The sequence below is a fragment of the Necator americanus genome, chromosome X (genome assembly GCF_031761385.1).
Source record: "Necator americanus strain Aroian chromosome X, whole genome shotgun sequence".
In the NCBI taxonomy this organism is placed as follows: domain Eukaryota; kingdom Metazoa; phylum Nematoda; class Chromadorea; order Rhabditida; family Ancylostomatidae; genus Necator; species Necator americanus.
The window spans coordinates 14,035,767-14,054,689 of record NC_087376.1 but is presented as its reverse complement, the minus strand read 5'-3'; the positions used below and the strand labels follow the sequence as shown (position 1 = coordinate 14,054,689).

General features: G+C 43.3%; 9 protein-coding genes across 13 annotated transcripts; all 9 read left to right on the top strand.

Moving 5' to 3' along the window:
- Positions 1-492: 492 nt before the first annotated feature.
- On the top strand, positions 493-873 carry RB195_023003 (uncharacterized protein; the record flags this gene model as incomplete). The annotated part of the gene is made up of 1 exon (XM_064210290.1): positions 493-873. The coding sequence occupies one exon, from the start codon at positions 493-495 to the stop codon at positions 871-873; it is 381 nt and encodes a 126-aa protein (XP_064066171.1).
- Positions 874-1,046: 173 nt separating this feature from the next.
- On the top strand, positions 1,047-1,529 carry RB195_023002 (uncharacterized protein; the record flags this gene model as incomplete). The annotated part of the gene is made up of 1 exon (XM_064210289.1): positions 1,047-1,529. The coding sequence occupies one exon, from the start codon at positions 1,047-1,049 to the stop codon at positions 1,527-1,529; it is 483 nt and encodes a 160-aa protein (XP_064066170.1).
- Positions 1,530-1,619: 90 nt separating this feature from the next.
- Positions 1,620-2,321, top strand: RB195_023001 (uncharacterized protein; the record flags this gene model as incomplete). Its single annotated transcript, XM_064210288.1, has 1 exon — positions 1,620-2,321. The coding sequence occupies one exon, from the start codon at positions 1,620-1,622 to the stop codon at positions 2,319-2,321; it is 702 nt and encodes a 233-aa protein (XP_064066169.1).
- Positions 2,322-2,601: 280 nt separating this feature from the next.
- RB195_023000 (uncharacterized protein) lies at positions 2,602-5,342 on the top strand (the record flags this gene model as incomplete). Of its 2 annotated transcripts, XM_064210286.1 has the most annotated exons (3): positions 2,602-2,736; positions 2,793-3,161; positions 5,166-5,342. In XM_064210286.1, the coding sequence occupies 3 exons, from the start codon at positions 2,602-2,604 to the stop codon at positions 5,340-5,342; spliced, it is 681 nt and encodes a 226-aa protein (XP_064066167.1). The 2 variants fall into 2 exon arrangements, with proteins under 2 accessions (XP_064066167.1, XP_064066168.1); XM_064210287.1 differs by lacking the exons at positions 2,602-2,736; positions 5,166-5,342 and having other exon boundaries at positions 2,862-3,236.
- A 1,977-nt stretch (positions 5,343-7,319) lies between these two features.
- Positions 7,320-7,721, top strand: RB195_022999 (uncharacterized protein; the record flags this gene model as incomplete). Its single annotated transcript, XM_064210285.1, has 1 exon — positions 7,320-7,721. The coding sequence occupies one exon, from the start codon at positions 7,320-7,322 to the stop codon at positions 7,719-7,721; it is 402 nt and encodes a 133-aa protein (XP_064066166.1).
- A 553-nt stretch (positions 7,722-8,274) lies between these two features.
- RB195_022998 (uncharacterized protein) lies at positions 8,275-9,129 on the top strand (the record flags this gene model as incomplete). The annotated part of the gene is made up of 1 exon (XM_064210284.1): positions 8,275-9,129. The coding sequence occupies one exon, from the start codon at positions 8,275-8,277 to the stop codon at positions 9,127-9,129; it is 855 nt and encodes a 284-aa protein (XP_064066165.1).
- Positions 9,130-9,138: 9 nt separating this feature from the next.
- RB195_022997 (uncharacterized protein) lies at positions 9,139-9,662 on the top strand (the record flags this gene model as incomplete). The annotated part of the gene is made up of 2 exons (XM_064210283.1): positions 9,139-9,268; positions 9,325-9,662. The coding sequence occupies 2 exons, from the start codon at positions 9,139-9,141 to the stop codon at positions 9,660-9,662; spliced, it is 468 nt and encodes a 155-aa protein (XP_064066164.1).
- Positions 9,387-17,409, top strand: RB195_022995 (uncharacterized protein; the record flags this gene model as incomplete). 4 transcript variants are annotated; one of them, XM_064210279.1, is made up of 6 exons in its annotated part: positions 14,495-14,564; positions 14,621-14,693; positions 15,620-15,665; positions 15,724-15,791; positions 16,491-16,552; positions 17,388-17,392. In XM_064210279.1, 6 exons carry the CDS (start codon positions 14,495-14,497, stop codon positions 17,390-17,392), a joined length of 324 nt encoding a protein of 107 aa, XP_064066160.1. The 4 variants fall into 4 exon arrangements, with proteins under 4 accessions (XP_064066162.1, XP_064066160.1, XP_064066161.1 ...); XM_064210280.1 differs by adding an exon at positions 15,426-15,484 and having other exon boundaries at positions 15,620-15,791; XM_064210281.1 differs by lacking the exon at positions 16,491-16,552 and having other exon boundaries at positions 17,388-17,409.
- RB195_022996 (uncharacterized protein) lies at positions 9,829-10,209 on the top strand (the record flags this gene model as incomplete). The annotated part of the gene is made up of 1 exon (XM_064210282.1): positions 9,829-10,209. One exon carries the CDS (start codon positions 9,829-9,831, stop codon positions 10,207-10,209), a length of 381 nt encoding a protein of 126 aa, XP_064066163.1.
- Positions 17,410-18,923: the final 1,514 nt, after the last annotated feature.

The window sequence follows — 18,923 nt, the reverse complement described above, 5'->3', positions numbered from 1 at the left end:
TTGCCGAAAATTTCGCAGTAGTGCAGATTTTTCGAGATGTTCTGGAAGTTCCCGTTTTAAATATATTATATAAGGACAATACCGCTTGTATACATATAACATATCTGACTCCCTCTTTCTTGCCTATTTCATCCTATAATGGCCTAGGGCCGCATATACGAGTCTGATTGCTACCTGCACGTGGTGGCCCTGCTTTAACTAAACGCAATCAAGCGTTCGAGTGTATGCATTGGGAACGTACGAGCTATATAACCTGCACTGTTATATGGCGAAAGCTTCCCATACATTGCAAAAAGGTGCTGTCGTCCAGCACACCGCCAAAGCCCATAACCTGAAAAGTCAACTGCCTGAAGGGAGCATGGAATCTTTGGCAACAACCATTCGTTTCGTCACGCTGAACTGCCGAACACTATCGAGTGAACTCCAACAAGCCGCTCTATCCAGACTTCTGCGATTCTCTGTGTGCCTTTTGCTGCATTGTAGGAAACACGCATGAGGGATCGTCCCGTCATCAGCATCGAAAATTACACCGTATACTGTGGCGATGCTGATGAGAACAAAGTAGGTGGCTGCGCGATAGCTGTGAGGAACGACTACAAGAACCTGGTGGAGGAATTTGGCTCAACGTCGTTCAGATGCGCCTTTCTACGACTGCAGGATCGCAGAGGACGTAAACTCTGTATCGTAAGTGCTCACGCACCTACGGAAACCGCTGAGGACAACAGTAAGGACGCCTTCTATGATGAACTCAATGCGTTGATGTCTAAAATACCAAGCCAGCAGGTGGTCATTGTCGGAATCGACGCAAATGCGAAGATGGGACTCGGACAGTCAATCAATCAATCAAGTCAATCGAACAATCTGATGTGCTAGGAAAATGGTACTATGCAGCGGAGCACACGTCGGACAACGGTGACCGTCCGGTCGACTTGTGCGAACAGACGGGCCTCATCATAATTTCCACGTTTAAGAGGAATCATCGACGCCATCAGCTCACGTGGTGGGGGTCAACCATTTTAACGCCTGAAGAGCAGCGCAAGCGGAAGATGAGGACTCTTAAACTTCAGCTCGACTACGTTCTGGCGAGTAACATTCTTCAGTCAGATATCCGAAAATCTAGAGCTGTTTGGGACGTCGCGTTCGACTCTGACCACCGTCCAGTTCTTCTCAGCTTCAAGATACGGTTCCACAAGAGAAACCGAGGAGTTCCTCTTCAACCGAAAATCGACATGGCAGGTCTGAAAGACGATGAATGCAGAAGAAAATTCTGCCAACGTGTGTCTATTCATGTTGGAGTACGGACCAGGAAGAAGCTTAGCGATGCGGATTCCTTCACAAAGTGCATCCAGGACGCTGCAAGGGAAACGCTCCCGGTTCTATTGCCGCGGAAGAAGTTTGCCTTTGCATCTACGGAAACAAAATCCACATACAATTCTGTATGTGTCGCGCGCAGCGCTGGTGACTTCAACCACGAAAAGCGTTTTAGAAGGAAGCTGCGTCGTCAACTGCAACAAGACCGCGATAACTAGTGGACGTCAAGAGCGATGGAGTTTGAGAAGGCCTGAGAGGACAGGGACCCACGGAAAGTCTACGCTCTACTAAAACAGTATAGCGACAAAATGAAAAGATGTTCCCATGTCCTCAGCACTGCTAATGGGGTAGTTGTCGGTGAAGCAACCGTTCCAATTTGGAAGGAACACTTCAAAACCTTGCTGAACCGGCTAGCACCGTCAGCTCCTGAACTCGAACACGTTCATAGACCGACATATGCGGTTAACGAGGAGCCACCGACCGAGTCGGAGGTCCTGGTCTGTATTCAGAAAATGAAGAATGGAAAATTTGGTGGAGACGACGGGATTAGCGCAGAAATGCTAAAATATCTTCCTCCGTCTGGGATTCGTGAAATGACAAAGATCATCCGTTCAATATGGATAAACGAAAGTATACCTGATTCGTGGAGACACGCTATCATAATTCCCCTCCACAAGAAGTTATCCGTCACGTACTCAAGGAATTATCGATTAATCTCTTTGCTGCGTGTTATGTACAAGGTACTGGAGCGCATTATCCTGGACCGACTCATCAAACATCGCGAAGAAACAACGCGCGACGAGCAAGCTGGCTTTCGTCCTGGCCGATCTACGATTGACCAGGTGTTCATCGTCAGGAGAGTGATCGAAATCTGGCAGCGGTATTCGAAGCCAATGCAACTAGCGTTCCTGGACTTTGAAGCCGCATTCGACTCTCCCTTTAAAATTTTTACGCAAAACACAGTAATAGAAAAGAGTCTCCTGATTCCGGAGGAAAGCCTGGTACGGTAGCGCCAGGTAGGACGGGGTCGCAGGAGTCATGTAGGCTACCAAAACGGAAACGGTCGATCCGTGGGTCAAGTTCCAAAACAGCCCCGGGTTTTTGTCTGTCTGAACTGCTGAGTGGACACTCATTAGGCCCAAGCAGTGAGCCCGGTCGATCTGCTGTTGCTGCGTTCACGCCATGCACTGACAGCAACTCTAAAATGGATGCTGGAACTCTACGTTTCATCTTAGAAGCCCAAACCAAGGCAAAGGAGCAAATTTCACATTTACAGAGCTGATCAAGCGTATGGAAGAGATAGCCCCCGCTTCACACCCAGCCGTTCTAACAGCACTAGTCGCCGCGGCCGAATTCGTCACGAATTCTCCATCAACACGTTTGTCTGAGTCATTGTACGATTCGGACAATGGTTGTACATTCAAGGTCTGCAATATCGTTCGACGAACTGAAGGATCTGGCGGAGCAGCATCCATATGAAGGTGTGCAGTAATTTCTGCCAGTCTTGGCTGTTCGCTGTCCACCGGAGCAATGGACTGCTATCTCTCGGAATGGTGAAAAAGCTCCGTCAGTGGCTCCCACATGCACTTAGCTGCTCTCCAGCAGCCGCAGATTCGACTGGCTGGACACGATTGTCACTGGAGATGGGAAATGGGTCCTCTGCGTCAACCACACCTACAAACGTGCGTGGTGCGCTGGCGACGAAACGACGAGATAAAATCCATGAGAAGAAGGTCATGCTGAGCGTCTGGTGGGGAGTTCATGGAATCTACCGTTTCGAATTACTGCCGGGCAACACGACACTTACTGCCGAGGTCTACTGCACTCAACTGCAAAGTCTGGCCGACAAGGTCCGCAAGGAGCACCCAAAACTCGACAACGTTCGCCTGCTGCACGATAACGCGCGACCCCACATCGCGAAGTAGACTTCCCAGAAAATTCTGGAGCTCGGATGGGAAGTTCTACCGCACCCACCGCACAGCCCGGACCTGGCCCCGAGCGACTACCACCTCTTCCGATCGCTTCAGCATCACTTGGAAGAGAAGCGCTACGATGATCGTGTCCACCTCGAAAATGTCCTTCGGGCTTTCTTTGCTTCCAAGTCGCCGGAGTTTTGCGCCAAATTAATCCGTGATCTTGTGAGACGTTGGCAGAAGGTTGTCGATGTTGATGGAGATTATTTCGTCGAATAATAAAATGTTGTTAAAAAGTTTTGTAATTTTGAAAATTTGCCGTATTTCGGCAGATACTTTCCGAACACCCTAATACAACAAATAGTTTTCTTGCAGATTTTGTAAGAGAATAATTTCTAAGCTGGTAATGTCGGTCGTTCCGTCGGTTGTCGGTTGAGTCATGGAATTATAGCTGTGAGAGATATCAAACTGTTTGCAATATTACGTAGATTACGAATATGTTATTATCATTTCAATTTTCGAAAAATATGTTCACGTCAAAAATCATATATCTTTGGGGCGCGATTATCTTGGACTCAGTGGTTTAAATGTGTATCCTCATGTAATTCTTTCAAAAAGTGTTCTTTGATAGGTCTTGAAAATTCTAATTGCATAGAGCTCGCGTTCACGAGACGAAAAAGACGCGGATCCGCGTCGTCTTCTGTCGAAGAATTAGCAATACTACTGTACGCATAGGGTTCGTGGTCTAGATTACAAGCATCAGCGTCTTTAGAAATTGCGTGGGAAGAAATTAGAATTCTACGATGCCTTATAATCTCGTGCACGCGTCGCGTCCGCAAGCCGTCTCTCACGCCGTTTTTGAGAGAGAATACACTCAAACTCGTAGTCTACACTTCGGACTCTATACTACCCATAAGAGATTCCAACATCGTCAGTTCCGTGCTGCTTCTGATATGGGCAAGTGGACCGTCCATGGTGCCGCGAGATTTGTGAAAACATGGTCCTCCGCCGTGCTTGACAGTCGGTATGATTACTACGATGATTTCACATCATCTCATAGACAGTCTACAACTTTACTGTTCAGAAGTACACATTTTGGCGACGTTAAAGGCATCACCCCATGAATCTGAGGTGGTACGGATTTCAGGTGGAGTATTCGTATACGGGATCGTAGATTATGGAGAGGTGGGTGATTCCGTCCATTTTTTGCTAATTGGCGTAAAAAACGGCCCGAAAAATGCGGCGTGAGCACACGACTGGCGCGCTTCAATCGAACTCACTGTAGAAAATAGCGAGTCGGAACGCTCGAAGACGTATCTTCCGGGCGGTTTTTCACGGGAATTAGGAAGAAATGGACGGAATCACCCTCCTCTCCTTAATCTACGATCCCGTATACGAATACTCCACCTGAAATCCGTACCACTTCAGATTCGTGGGATAATGCCTTTAAGACTCAACAGGCGGTTCTTCAACGATATCAAAAGCTCTTTGCCTTGTCTTGTTCTAAAGAGGTAGAGCACAATGCTTACATCTTGTGCTTTCTCAACAAACATCTTTCCTCTAATGGTTGATTTTCTTTTTAATATCCACAAAGGTAAGTCTTAGATCCGTCCGACTCATTCGTACTATTATTCGACCTTGCTGCTGGTGAGTCTTCCTTAGAGCTCTGAGTTTCGATGAAGTTATATCGATCCTTTATGCCTTCAATCAGAAAAGTCGTCGGGATGGTCGCACAAATGGCACTTCTTACTAACACAAGACGTATGCATAACGAGGAAACGAGTGAGTAAGTGGAGAAAATAAGACGCTCAATACCTCTAACCACATCATCAGAGTGTACATTGGCATGGTCCAAAAGGAGTTGAAATAATCTTTCTTGCAATATTTCTCGCACCCCCAAACATATTTTTTGGTCTTGTTATTTGCATTTTGCTTGTACAGCCTCGCATGGCTAATGCTTCAAATCTTCCCGAAATGTTCCGACGAGCTACTGGACTTCCTACATTTATCACTCAGTGTCTCTCTAGTCGTGGAAACCAGCAAGATATTGCAAAGATGGAAACAGCTCACCTGGCAGACCTGATTGATATTACACGAGTTATCGCTTTGTTTTGTTAGAGTGAGCGTTGACATGTGGGATGCAGGACTTGAAGAGCAGTTTAGGAACGACTGCGTTAGGTAACCAGTAAAGTCATCCTAAAATATGACTCCAAGAAGACAGAATTCCTTCATTCTTGCTTTTCATATCAAATTACTTCTCCCGTTGCATCCACAATAGGGTCCTAAATTTATCGTATCGGAAAGAGCGTATGTTTACCTTCATATCTTTGTTTCTTGTGAACTGCGTGGTGTCCATATCAGACATTGGATATTGAAACACTGGAGAGTTAAATATTGCTAAGTCGTGTTCGGCAGCACTAAAAAAAACGTCTTATCTTCCTGTGATATTTCTTGGACAAGTAGCCATCGCGAGGAAACATTGAGTTGAAATGGCTAAGGCGACAGCATATTTAAAGTAAATACTTTGAACGTTGCACGTGACAACAACACACGGCAACGGAGTGCAAGTAGTTAACGATTTTATTATCTTCCTATAAAAAGATTGGGTTAGAAGTCTACACTAGTATGAGCGCAATCACGCTTAATTCTCCCTAATTGTCCTGAGAAACGGGCGTGGAAAACGGCCTTAGCGATAGGATTTTCACACAGGCACCTGGTGACGTGGGTGGCGTGTCACATTTACAAGCCCAATTGTCGCCAGCGAGCGGACGAGGCTGTCTCTTGATTCCTCAAAGACAGGATGCGTACGCCAGCTCTCACAAATATAGCATGTTACTAGGTGCTTCATGGGAGAATTCCCAAGGCCGCTTTCACACCATTTTTCAGGACAATTGGAGGGAATCGAGCGTAGTCACGCTTGTATTCATGATCGACATCCTTAACCTTGTCTTTTCGTGAAGAGATCTCAACATCGTCAGTTTCGTGAATGCTGCTCTAACGACTATTTCTGATACATACTTATTGGCCTTTTGTTTAAGTCACATTTTTATCTCTAACTGAATGGAACCATCTCCAACCTTGCACATTTTGCAGCTACCGTACCGACATTTTGAAACACTCTAACACCAGAATCGCTAATTCATCGACAGAAGACGAAAAAGGCGGGTCGTCTTTTCGTCTTTTTTTTATAACACGCCTCAATTTGGTCCCCAGTGTTTAAATTTGGACAGCAATATAATGGTGAACGCGAGCTCTACCGATTGGAAATAATTAGAACTCTCAAAAATTATCAATGAAACAGTTTTAGAAAAATTATCTGCGGCTACGCACTAACAAGGTTGGGTACGAGATAACTGCACCTGCATCGAGATAATTCCTCTCCGGGATATATGATTTTTTACCTAAATATATTTTTCGATAAGTAAAATGATAGCTACATATTCGTAATCTACATACTATTGCGAACAATGTGATATCTCTAACCGCTATGATTCCATAGCTGTAAAGATTTTGAAAATTTGACTAAAATATTATGTTTCAGCTTCATAAATGAGCGGCAATAGTAGTTTAAGAATCATTTTCTTACAAAGCCTGCAAGAAATCTACATATTTGTTGAAGGATGACCCTGTTTCCTGAATCTTTGGCTCAGCAGGATTCCTGTTGTTTCTTTGCAACTAAACTGATTTTTTTGGCAGTTCGTAAATCGCTAACAAATCAATTTTGTATTCTTTCGGCCCATGGATCTCTCTCACTAGAGGGTTCAAAGCCGGTTAGTCGCGAGGCTACGTGGCGCGTCCCCGTGGCGGGTGGCAGATAGGGGGCTAATCGCGGACCAAAAGCGACCTTGTGCTTGCCCAGAGACGCAGGTGGATTCAGGGGATGGACTCCCTGTTTCTGCTGAGCCAGGACTGACTCATGACATCCTTGTATCCCGCACGTCGGTCCGGCCAAAAGCCTGCAATCAAGTGACTGGGAGGTGCAAGGGAGGCGGTTTGGAGTCGCCTTCAACAAATAAGCTCCACATGTCCACTTCGGGAGAGCAAAGTTCTCCCAAAAACTCATGGGACTAGAGACTTGCAACCTGCTCATGGGTTATGAAATTTCAAGCATGTCACAGTATTAGAAAAGAGTCTCTTGATTCCGGAGGAAAGCTTGGTACGGTAGCGCCAGGAAAGACGGGGTTGCAGGAGTCATATAGGCTACCGAAACGGAAAAGGACCAGGATGGCGATCTGTACTTATAACGCACGTACGCTTGCATCGGAAGCGGCCATCGAAGATCTGATGATGCAAGCCAAGAAGATCAAGTACGACGTCATCGGACTGACCGAGACGAGACGACGTCACCCTCTCAACGCCGTATATGAAACTGGAGAAGAACTGTTCTTAGGAACATGCGACAGTAGAGGTGTTGGTGGAGTTGGCGTCCTCGTCAACACGAGTATGGCAAAGAACATCAACTCTTTCGAACAACTCGAATCGGAAGTCTGCGGATGAGATGTGGTCCAACGCCAGCTTTGACATTCTTCGTCGCTTATGGTCCAACATCAAGCTACGAAGAAGAAGCCGAAACTTTCTATATGGACCGGAGAAGTTCTACGTAGAAGATCATGCATTCTACAAGGTCATAACTGGCGATTTCAACGACAAAGTTGGCCCAAGAAGAACGCCGGAGGAACTTCACATCGGGACCCACGGCCTACAATGGAATGACCAGGGGGAGAGGCTCTCCGAGTTCATCATGACGACTAAGACCATCCATGGGAACCCGCAATTCCAGAAGCCCTCCTCTCTACGCTGGACGTAGGAGCCACCCGGTGGAGGGTACCGTAATGAAATAGACCACATCATCGTCAATAAAAGGTTCTGCCTGACGGACGTCGGCGTTGTGCCAAAGTTCTGTACGTGATCGGACCATCGCCTCCTCTGAGGTAGATTTTCCTTCACAAGGAGAGAAGAGAAAGCCGCCAAGTTCAGAGAGCGAAATTCCAGAACTATCATTAACTGGGATCTCTTCGCTACGTTAGCCGGCCTTTGGGAAGATTCCGCAATGGACAACATCGACGAGGATTATGACCGGCTCGTTGAACACCTTCACGACTGCACGAAGAAGGCTGAGAGTTTTAAAACCACAAAGAGACGCCTCTCTCTTGAAACGCTTGAACTGATACGCCAGCGTGGAGCAGCACGAGCCGCAGAGAACCAAGAACTCACGTCCGAGCTCGCAAGGCTTTGCAGAGAGGCGATAAAGGAAGACCTTAAAGAGAGAAGAGCAGAAGTGCTGGCTGAAGCTGCAGAGGCGGGGAAAAGCATCCACTATGCCCGTCGAGGCTTCGCCAGTCACAAGTCGAGGATGACTGCTCTCCGGAACCCAAAGGGAACAGCCATTGCATCGAGAAGGGGGATGGAGAAAATCATCTACGACTTCTACTCTGATTTCTTCGACAGCCATGTCCACTTGCCTCCTCACCATCTGAGAGAAGATGGACAAGTCATTCCAGAGGTTCTCCCGTCCGAAACACGACATGCTATCATGTCGGTAAGAAATCTTACGGCACCCGGTCCCGACAGAATACAACCAGAACACCTGAAGAACCTTCCGCCAGTACTCATCAACACCTTGGCGAAACTCTTCACACGTTATCTGTCGGAATGCAAGGTTCCTAGACAGTGGAAGACCAGCAAGACGGTGTTGTTGTATAAAAAGGGAGATCCACATGACATCAGCAACTATCGTCCAATCTGCCTACTGTCCGTCATCTACAAGCTCTTTACAAGAGTAATCCTTAATAGGATTGAAAAAGTCTTGGATGAAGGACAGCCATGCGAGCAAGCAGTGTTTCGAAAAGGATTCAGCACGATTGACCACATTCACACTGTTTCGAAACTCATCGAGGTATCATGAGAGTACAAAATGCCGCTCTGTCTCACCTTCATCGACTTAAAGAAGGCCTTCGACTCAGTTGAGACGGAAGCGGTCGTGGAAGCCTTGGACAACCAACGTGTCCCTACTCAGTACTTAAAGGTACTTCGAGAGTTGTACAGTAACTTCACGACCGGAATTTCGCCATTCTACAAGAATATCATCATTGACGTGAAGAGGGGGTCCGACGGGGTGATACAATCCCACCCAAAATATTCACAGCCACCCTCGAGAACGCAATGCGAAAGTTGGAATGGGACGACATGGGAGTGAAGGTTGATGGTCGGCAGCTACACCATTTGCGCTTTGCTGATGACATCGTACTGATAACACCTAGCATCAGCCAAGCGGAACGAATGCTGACCGAATTCGACGAGACATGTGGATGCATCGGTCTTCAGCTGAATCTACAAAAGACGATGTTCATGCGGAACGGATGGGTCTCGGATGCCCCATTCACGCTCAACGGAACGAACATATCCGAATGCACCAGCTACGTTTATCTGGGTCGGTAACTGAACATGATGAACGACCTGACCCCCGAGCTGGGCAGGAGGAGACGAGCGGCTTGAGGAGCGTACAAGAACATCGAGGATGTAGTGAAGAAGACCAGGAAGACCTAGCTCCGTGCTCACCTCTTTAACACATGTGAGCGTCATTGAACGCGCAATTGAGAGAGTGATGCTAGGAGTATCCCGTTTCACGCAAGTGAGGGACGGGATTCGAAGTTCTCTCCTACGTCAACGATCGAAGATTAGAGATGCCGCCGCGTTTGCCAATGAAAGTAAAATAAGGTGGGCCGGACACGTGATGCGCTTCAATGACAACCGTTGGACCAGAGCTGTGAGCGACTGGGTTCCGCGCGATATTAAGCGCACTACAGGAAGACCGCCGACCCGATGGTCAGATTTCTTCACGAAGTCCTTCAAAGAAAATTATGATGCTCTTCGTGTCCCACGCGAAAGGAGGAACCACTGGGCTACTCTGGCACGCGATCAGGACAAATGGAAGAATTACTGGCGCCCGCTCGACCAGTTCGAAGATCAACGGGAGTCAAGGTGATCAAGGTGAAGGTGATTCTTTCGGCAAAACCCATTGGAAAACAGTCTTGCTTCTACGAATTGTTCCGATTTTTTCTATAACATGTGTGCCTCGGCTGCGTTCAATTTTGAACCTGTAAAGATGAAAACTTTTTATGTGTTCCTTTAAAAAAGCGTATCTTTCGCGATTTACGAAAAATTTCTTAGTGCTAATAGTGCTGATTTCAAAAAATTCTGCTTCATTCAATTTTTCATAAGTCTCCTCGAATTTCTATAGGAGGGTATCATCAGCTAGGCACGTCGACCTACCAGATACCTTAGCACACAGCTAGGCTGTGTTGTGGCATTGATTCTACATTTTAAAAGAATAGAATAACTACGGAGAAGAGTGTCATATATTGCAGAGCGATATTCTTTAGTATTGTCTATTTTATTCCCGGAAAGTCTCAGAAGTTTTCGGAATTACTTGAAATTGAAGAATCTAATTATGAAAGTGAGACTTTGCCTAACTATTCATCTGCTGATGTATGATGTAATTCTGAACCCATATTCTGGTAGTTCTGCACAGAATTGTATTTCAGTGGTTCTTCATTTCTCTATGTCATTTGTGTGCTGTATTCCAAAGGTCGTAGAAAAATGTTTTCAGTCATAGTTATCTCTTTGACTTGATGACTTCACTTTAATATCGAAGAGCAAAGAATTCAGGTAGAACCAAGGAAAAATGAAGAGGATAAAAAAAATAAAAAAGACATTTCTAAAGAGTATCGCTGGCCGGGTGTAGTGTAGCAGTTAGAGGTTCCGCTTACTGCACGATCGATCGGAGGTTCGAATCCGCCCTAGTGCTCACCAAGCCTTTCATCCCTCCGGGGTCGATAAATTGGTACCAGACTTGTCTGAGAGGATCCACCGCAAGTCATTGTATAGGCCGTCATTGTATAGGTTTGTGAACCTCAAACGGTTCTGAGTTGAAGTGATCGTGGAGGCGCATCCCAAGCGGATTGATTAACGCCAGAAACTTTATACTTTATCCTTTTATCGCTTTGCAGGTATAACATTCTTCTCTGTAGTTATTCTATTCTTTCGGGGGCGGTCGTTAGGTACCCGTAGCCGATTATGTGCAGCCGAATGAGTGCCTGCAGAAGATGCTGTCGGTAAGCCAGGGCAGGCATATCTTGTTCTACCTGTGACCATTAAGCTACACCCACCAATCAACCCGTCACCAAGGTCGTGCACGGTGTATGTATTGCAATTACTTGGTAGAGTTGCCTTCTAGGAGGATTCAAAGGACAAAATGATGAGGACGTAGCAACATAGAAAGTGAAAAAAACTTAAAAAAAATGAAAATGCTGATGATTGCCTAGATTCATTTTTTTAGATTGTCTGCATTTGTATACAACAGAACGTCCACCATTCATCAGCGTTTCAAACACTCTTTGTTTTCGAATTAATTGTCTAAAGAACTAGTTCTAAATAACCCAGAAATTCATTTTTTATGCAAAAAGCTGAAACATTCTTGCCTCGTTTTCCAAAACTTGTTTGACGGAATCCAACGTGGTGTCAAAATACGAAACCTTCAGTAAATAACTTTTTGAAACAACAGTGCCCTACGGTGCATTCGAAAGCATTTTCATCACTTCACGCTTCAATTAAATTTTGAATTGGATCTGTATGTGCACGGTGGGCAGATTTGAAGTCATCAAGCAATAACTATTCGAATTTTGACAGCATTTATATCTCTATCCGGTTGCCTGTTATTTATCTGATTTTCTGAAACCAAACGAAATAAAGTCCTACAAAATATGTTGGTATACCTCTTTTTATCTTATCTTCTCGAGCCTTGATACTTAAAAGTTCCCATTTACTTCTTTTATACAAATAAAAAGTACAGGAGAAACGTTTGAAAATTCACTTGACGTTTTTCTTCGATATATCAAACGATTTAATTACCCAGGTTTGAGATACATACAATGACAATAGCACAATATATACACGATAACATGAACTAACATAGTTAACATGTGTACGGCTCCTATTCTATTCTCTACTGAATATTTTACAAGGCTTCAGAAATACTCCTTATTTCTATCTGCATATTTAACATAAAAAAAGTTTGGAACATAATTCTCAACACAGCACATAGGTTGAGAAAGAGGAGAAGTACTACGATAATTTGCAAATGCAGATTATGGTAGTGCCACAACGCTAGTATTAAAAACTATTAAAGACATTTTTGGAGCCGTACACATGTTAACCATTTCTGAAGGTCGAAGACAAACGTCAGGTGAATTTCCAAACGTTTCTCCTTCTCCATGTGTGACATCAATCTTAGCGTCAAGCGGTCCTATTGCATCGATTAAATGCAGAAAACAGATGCTGTCGGAAATGTCCCGTTTTGTCCTCTTGACATTCCACGTTGATTTGTTAATTTAACTAATTGTTCTGAAGAAACGAGGACGGATAAAATTAAAAAGTCAGAAATATGCTGCCTTGCAGAGCAAGAAGTTCTTTATCGAATGTTGTAGGACACTTTGAAGACATATTTTAGTTACATGGATATTTTTTCAAGTTTACGGTTTATCATTTAACTTAAGGGTACCTGCACCACGTCTTATGTTGTCAGAGAATAGTCAAGAAAGTGCTCTCTATTGCTATTGTTCTCGGAAAAAAAACCTGTCGGGGAATTCCGTAAATGGGCCCAATGAACTTATTATGTAATGAGTGCCTTGTAGGCCTTCTTCGGAGTAGATGTGAAACAGCTTACTTGTCGCAAGTGAAACGAACCCGCTTCAACTGCATCTCCCATACATTTTATCGCAGAATGTTTTGAGTGTCTTGTTACAGTATCGGGAATGCCTAATTTTTACATACATTACACCACACAGTACTATAATATTTCAAATAGGATGACCACCAACATTGAAGTACCTGCCCACTGTAACCACCCCGCCAAAAAGAGAAGTGTCGCGGCATTCGAAGGAGGAAGAAATACTCCTTACTCTCGCTGTCCTCAGCAAAAAGAAACTTCTTGGACAATTCATGAGGTTACTGTCCGGAATCGAATTGGGTGAAAACACGAATTTGAATAAGCTTTTCCGCCGACCCCCTCCGGATCTCTTCCTTCCTCACTTTTTGTTTTTTGCCCCTTTCTGCTTCATTGCGTACTTTTCATTCCATTTTCAATTTGTACTTATTGAAGCATTACCGCTTACCCTTTATAGTGTGATAATCAAGGCACACAACACACAACACACAACACACACACACACACACGGTGTATGTATCCGTTGACTATCACATCCGTTAATAGGAGAGATCCGAGGGGGGGGGGGGGATGGGGGGCAATATTGTTCAAGAATGAAAAAGAATTATCATAAGTGAGCAATAAGGAAAACATTCACGTGCTACTGCTGTTAAAGGCATCACCCCACGAATGGGGTGATGTGGGTTTCAGGTGGGTTATGCCTATACGGAGTCGTAGATTCTGGAGGGAGAGGTGATTCCGTCCATTTCTTCTTAATTGCCGTAAAAAACAGCCCGGAAGATACGTCTCCGAGCGCGCTATTTTCTACAACAACTTCAATTGGAGCGCGCCAGCCTTGTGCACGCGCCGCATCTTCCGGGACGTTTTTTTTACGGCAATTAGGAAGAAATGGACGAAATCACTGCCTCTCCATAATCTACTATGCCGTATACGAATACTCCACCTGAAATCCGCCTCAGACCACCTCAGATTCGTGGGGTGATGCCTTTAAGGTGATAGTGTAGAAGAAAACGATGAAAGAAGTATCCGCTAAGACCGCAAGGCACTGTTTATGTTGTGCCCACAGAGAATGAACCGGCTGAAGTACTGTAACACATGTTCCGTTCTGACATGTTTTAGAACCAACAACTGCACTTTTGATCGTTCATTTAATGACGTTGACCACATTTTCCTCCTCCTTGTTGCGACGCACCTAGGTTCGTGAAAACAATGCCTAACTATAGCTACGATAGCGATAAGATGGTGTGCAGTGAGACGGTTGTTTTTGTCCTGCCCTTCTTTCACTAAATTGTTAATGTTCTTATATGCTCCCAAGCTGCTCATTTATCTCTACCCAGCTCGGAGGTCATGTTCATCATATTTGTACTCCGAGCGGATATACAATATTGGTGTTCGAATATCTTCGTACGTTTTCTTGAGCGCAAATGAGGCGTTCGAGATACATCTGTTTTACATAAACATCGTGTCTTGACGGTTTGGTTGAACACGATTTTTTCATACGTAACGAAGAAATCGGTCAGCATTTGTCCTACCTTGCTAGTGCTAGATGTTACGAGAACGATGTCACCAGCGAAGCAAAGATAGTGTAGTTGCCGAGTGTCACGTTTCATTCTCATGTTATTCTATTTCAACTTTCGTTTTGCGTTATCGCAAATAACACAAAATTTTCTAGGCGAGATTCCATCACGTCGTCGATCTCCTACCTTCATATTGATGCCGATGTTCTGCAAAATCGTTAAATCCCGGTATCGAAGTTATTGTTTAGCTCTCGAAGTACCTTTGTGGATTGAGCATGACGTTCTGGTTGTTCAGTGCTTCCATAACCACTTCCTTCTCTGTAGTAGTGGATGTGCATTGAGATTTTTTTTTCGTTTTCTAAGGGGATCGTAGGAGTGGTGTGAAAGCAAGAGGTAGGAAGTGAAGAGAGCAAGGAGGAAAGGAGGAGAGGGTAGTCGCTGGTAAACAAACTCATTTTAAAAGGTGCAAAATTTAGTAACGATATTAATTAATAGTGTTAATTATTAATTACATTATGTTAGTTTACTTATAATATTTCAATACGTGATTTGATGAGGAAACCAGTGATGTTATCAGCAGTTGTATTTCCATGACCCAGAACGGCGTACGGCTGTTTTCTCTGAAACGTTCGGGTTTCAATCCTTGACAGAAATGAAACTTCTGTATTTACGTTAGAAAATTTAAAGAAAACATTAAGGCAAGAACGAATTTTTTGTTATCACTCAAAAAAGCAGTTTTGATGCTATTACTGAGCGAAAAAAGACAACCAGGGCTGGAGATAGGAAAAAAAAATTAGTGCAAATTAAGCTCCTACTGAATAATCTAGCTGAATAACGGCGCCGAGAGTAAATTCCGTACCATCAAATGATGTCCATCTTTTTCACTGCAGAAATAAAGCAATACAAGCAGCTTCTTTCTTCCATTAAAATTTTTGTGTGATGTAATCTCCTCTCATCTAGGTTTTCCAAGATGCAACTTCATGTCACCTCAAATGGATTGAAGATTGAATCTAAGAAAAGTCACTAGCGTATCAATCCACTTGGGATGCTCCAACGCGTTTTAATGCAACTCGTAGTCGTTGAGGCTTAAGAATCCGTTTTGGCCTATACAATGGCTTGCGAAGGACAGCAAGTCAGTGTTCTTATCTTTTTAGACCAGTGTGGTACCAATTTATGGACATCAGAGGGAAGAAAGGCTCGGTTTGCACTAGGGCGGTTCCGAACCCGTCGACCGTGTGGCTCTAACCGTTTGCACCAGATCCGCCCCGAATCTAGCAAGTCCCAAACAGAAAAGAAAGAAACAATAATGGGTGCCTGTGGTAACTGGTGAGCAGCCTCTTTTATGTGTTTCTTCCGTGTTTACTTTTGTGTACTTCGTGTACCCTTTGTAAAATAGTAACGAATCTCATACTAGTAATAAAACTGCTGAGAAATTGTACGCTAAAACAGATAACAAAAGGATGGAAAAGGATGAAATGCCATCCATGACTTAGCCAATAACGTTTAAGTTTTGTAAGTTTCTGACAAAAAATACGGTAACAAAAAGTGCGTAGCAAAAAGATAACCTCACCTTCAAAAGGCGCATGTTGTCTCAAGAAAAGAGTTGATGCAACTACCTGCCGCCTATGACAGCCAAGGATTATAATTACCTGAGATCGAGGATGACCTGCATTTGCACTCCATTTCACAGCATTAAGAGGGATTTTATCGCAGAATGTCTTGAGTATACCAAAAAAAAAATCTTACCAGAGTCTTCAAAAATATCATACCTCGCTTCACATAATCGGATCTCTCAGCAGACAAAATATTATTCAAAAGACTGTTCCCAGAGAAAAGTCATTTCATGAGCAAAAGACTTTTTTTACACTTGAAAATCGGCAGAAAAAAAGGGAGAATCCCAGGTTTTCACGGACGACGAATCTAAGTACCTAAAGCAACCATTCAAAAATAAGAAAATCTTGTAATCTGAGCTTTTCTTTTTTTTGGTACGTGCTTTAGATTCCTAACTGGTTTAATTCTTTGAAGGTGCATAAGCCTACACATTCTACCCATCTGTACTGGAAGACTGTTGTGGAACCATTCTCAAGGTGAGGGAGATGGACACACGAAAAATTAAGAAAGATGTAGAAGCACTGCATATTACTAACCTCCTCGATCCATATGTAGTGGAATGTTTAGTTTCATGTGTATTTTTTGTTGCCTCCCCAATTCCCATTGCCATTACGGAGGGAGAAAAGGTCGGTTCAGTTGCCACGGAAGACTGAATGATAGATAAGTCCTCATGAATGCGATAGTCGAGTTCCTGTGGAGGGAAACCTGAAAGTTGATAGACAAGTTTTACTGAATAAATCTCCGAAATTCCTAGATAAAAATAACTTAGATGGCATCAAAATAATAGTTGTTCCTAAACACATTTGCATAGTACTTCTTCATTTACGTAATAGTTATTAACCTACCTGAGGTAGTGTTGATAGGTGAAAAGAATGAGGAACTAGACGTAGATTCAAAATGATTAAGCTGTGTGTGCTGTAGAACTGTCAGGCGCTGATGTTCTAGGACTAAGTCGGAAGAATAGGGGTAATGTGAAATCCATTGAAACGGACGAGGATCCATACTGCAATCGTTCACAACTTCGAAGTATTGAGAAATGACTAAAGCAGCATGACAATGTCGATTCAATCGAACTACAACTTTTCGAATTATGTACTATAACTAAACTATAAACTATAAAGTGAGAAAAGAAAAAATTTCAAGTACTTTTGAATGTTTGATGTGAAGAAGTTTGAATTGTTCAGTGAGGTAAGTATCATTTCAGTTATCCACTAAAAACAACGCTATACATAGATGAAACATTTAAAAAAGCATGTTTTAGATATCATGTGGGCGCAGACAGAACAGGCTGTCTAATGCGATTTTTTTTAGCATAGCTTCAGTCTGTATCTGAGACTGTCAGTTATCCACTTCTTCCTTGAATTCTTTTGAATAATGGCTCCTTGTGCTACTCTATTCTCGATATTGTACTCAAACAAACATTGTGATTATCGTGAGTGATATTCTTTTCCTAATATGGTCGTCGTATTCACTAACATCCTATTTTGACTTCAACGTAACGATGGGATCGGCAACCACGACTCACGCCGCCTCAAGCAATGTTGTGCCAAGAATTAGATAGAAATGGCATGAAGTATCGCACTTTAAATTGCTAGGAAAAGTTTTCACATCACGTTTGCTCCTCTGCAGTAGTAGAAACAAATCATCTACCGAGTTACACTTCATTTGTTTTCTCTCAAAATTTGAAAATTTTCATTCTTAACTACGCTGTACCAGAAGGCCTTTCTACTTTCGGGCCTTAACAAAAAAAAGTCTGCGAGTAAAACACAGTTTTTTTTTTAATAAAAAAAACTAAAAGACTTTTACCAGTGAGCTAATAAAGGGTGTTTTAGAGCGGATCGATTAAGGCAAGACAGCTTATACTTTTTCCTTTAACTCCTTCACCAACTTATTGTGTTTGTAAAGACGGACGATCTAGTTCAAACTCTAATTCCTTGCCAAGCAGTGTGCTTTGCTTCTGTGGTCTTGTTTTGTTTCAGCACGAATGCAGAGAGATCTCTTGGCACAGTGCATTTAAAAACCAACTATTTCAAGAATTATGAGGAGCTAAAGTATAACTTCGCAGACGGTTTGCTTCTACTGTTATAGAAGAGAAAGCTGCAATGAGAAAACCTTAAGAACAAACTGAAACTTCAATCTTAATGTTTCGCACCACCTCTTCAGTTGTTGGTCCAACGCTGCGTCTGGTCGCGCCAGGTAGTTAGTTCTAGCAAAGGAACCCATCTATGCCACAATCAACTCGGGCTTCTACTTTGTAAAGCAATTGAAGATAAAAAAAAGTAAGAACCTCTGGCCTCAAGTAAATAGTGACGCAAAATACAGTGAACGATTCCTTCCTCTTCATAAACAAAGAACAGTCAGGGTCAAATGTGTTAGTGATTATATGATTCTCCCAAACCCTAAACACAACCGCCCTCCCTCTCCTCATCTCCCTCCTAATATTGTCACTTGTATAGCAACTAAAAACTAAATAAAATGACCGAAACTTTGAGAAAGCAACTCAAAAATCAAAAGACAAATTAAAGTTAGAATGAAATAATCTAATGAACAACAAGCAAATAAACATAGGTGATTAAACATAAAGTTACAGCGTGTTACAGTTACGTACGTGTGATTATGAAGTGATTTTAGCTATGAACACTGACCCTCATTAGGAGTGAAATGCAGGACCGATGCGGATTTTGATAGGTTGACCATTTATAAACCATTTATAACCATTTATAAAGTGGCGCAAAAGAAACCTGGAAGGGCAGATGCGGAGGAAAGTTTGCGCTGAAAAATAGATAACGTAGCGTTTTTAGAAGAAGGTGATTTTTTTTAGAAAGTTAATTCAGAAAAAGTTCGAAA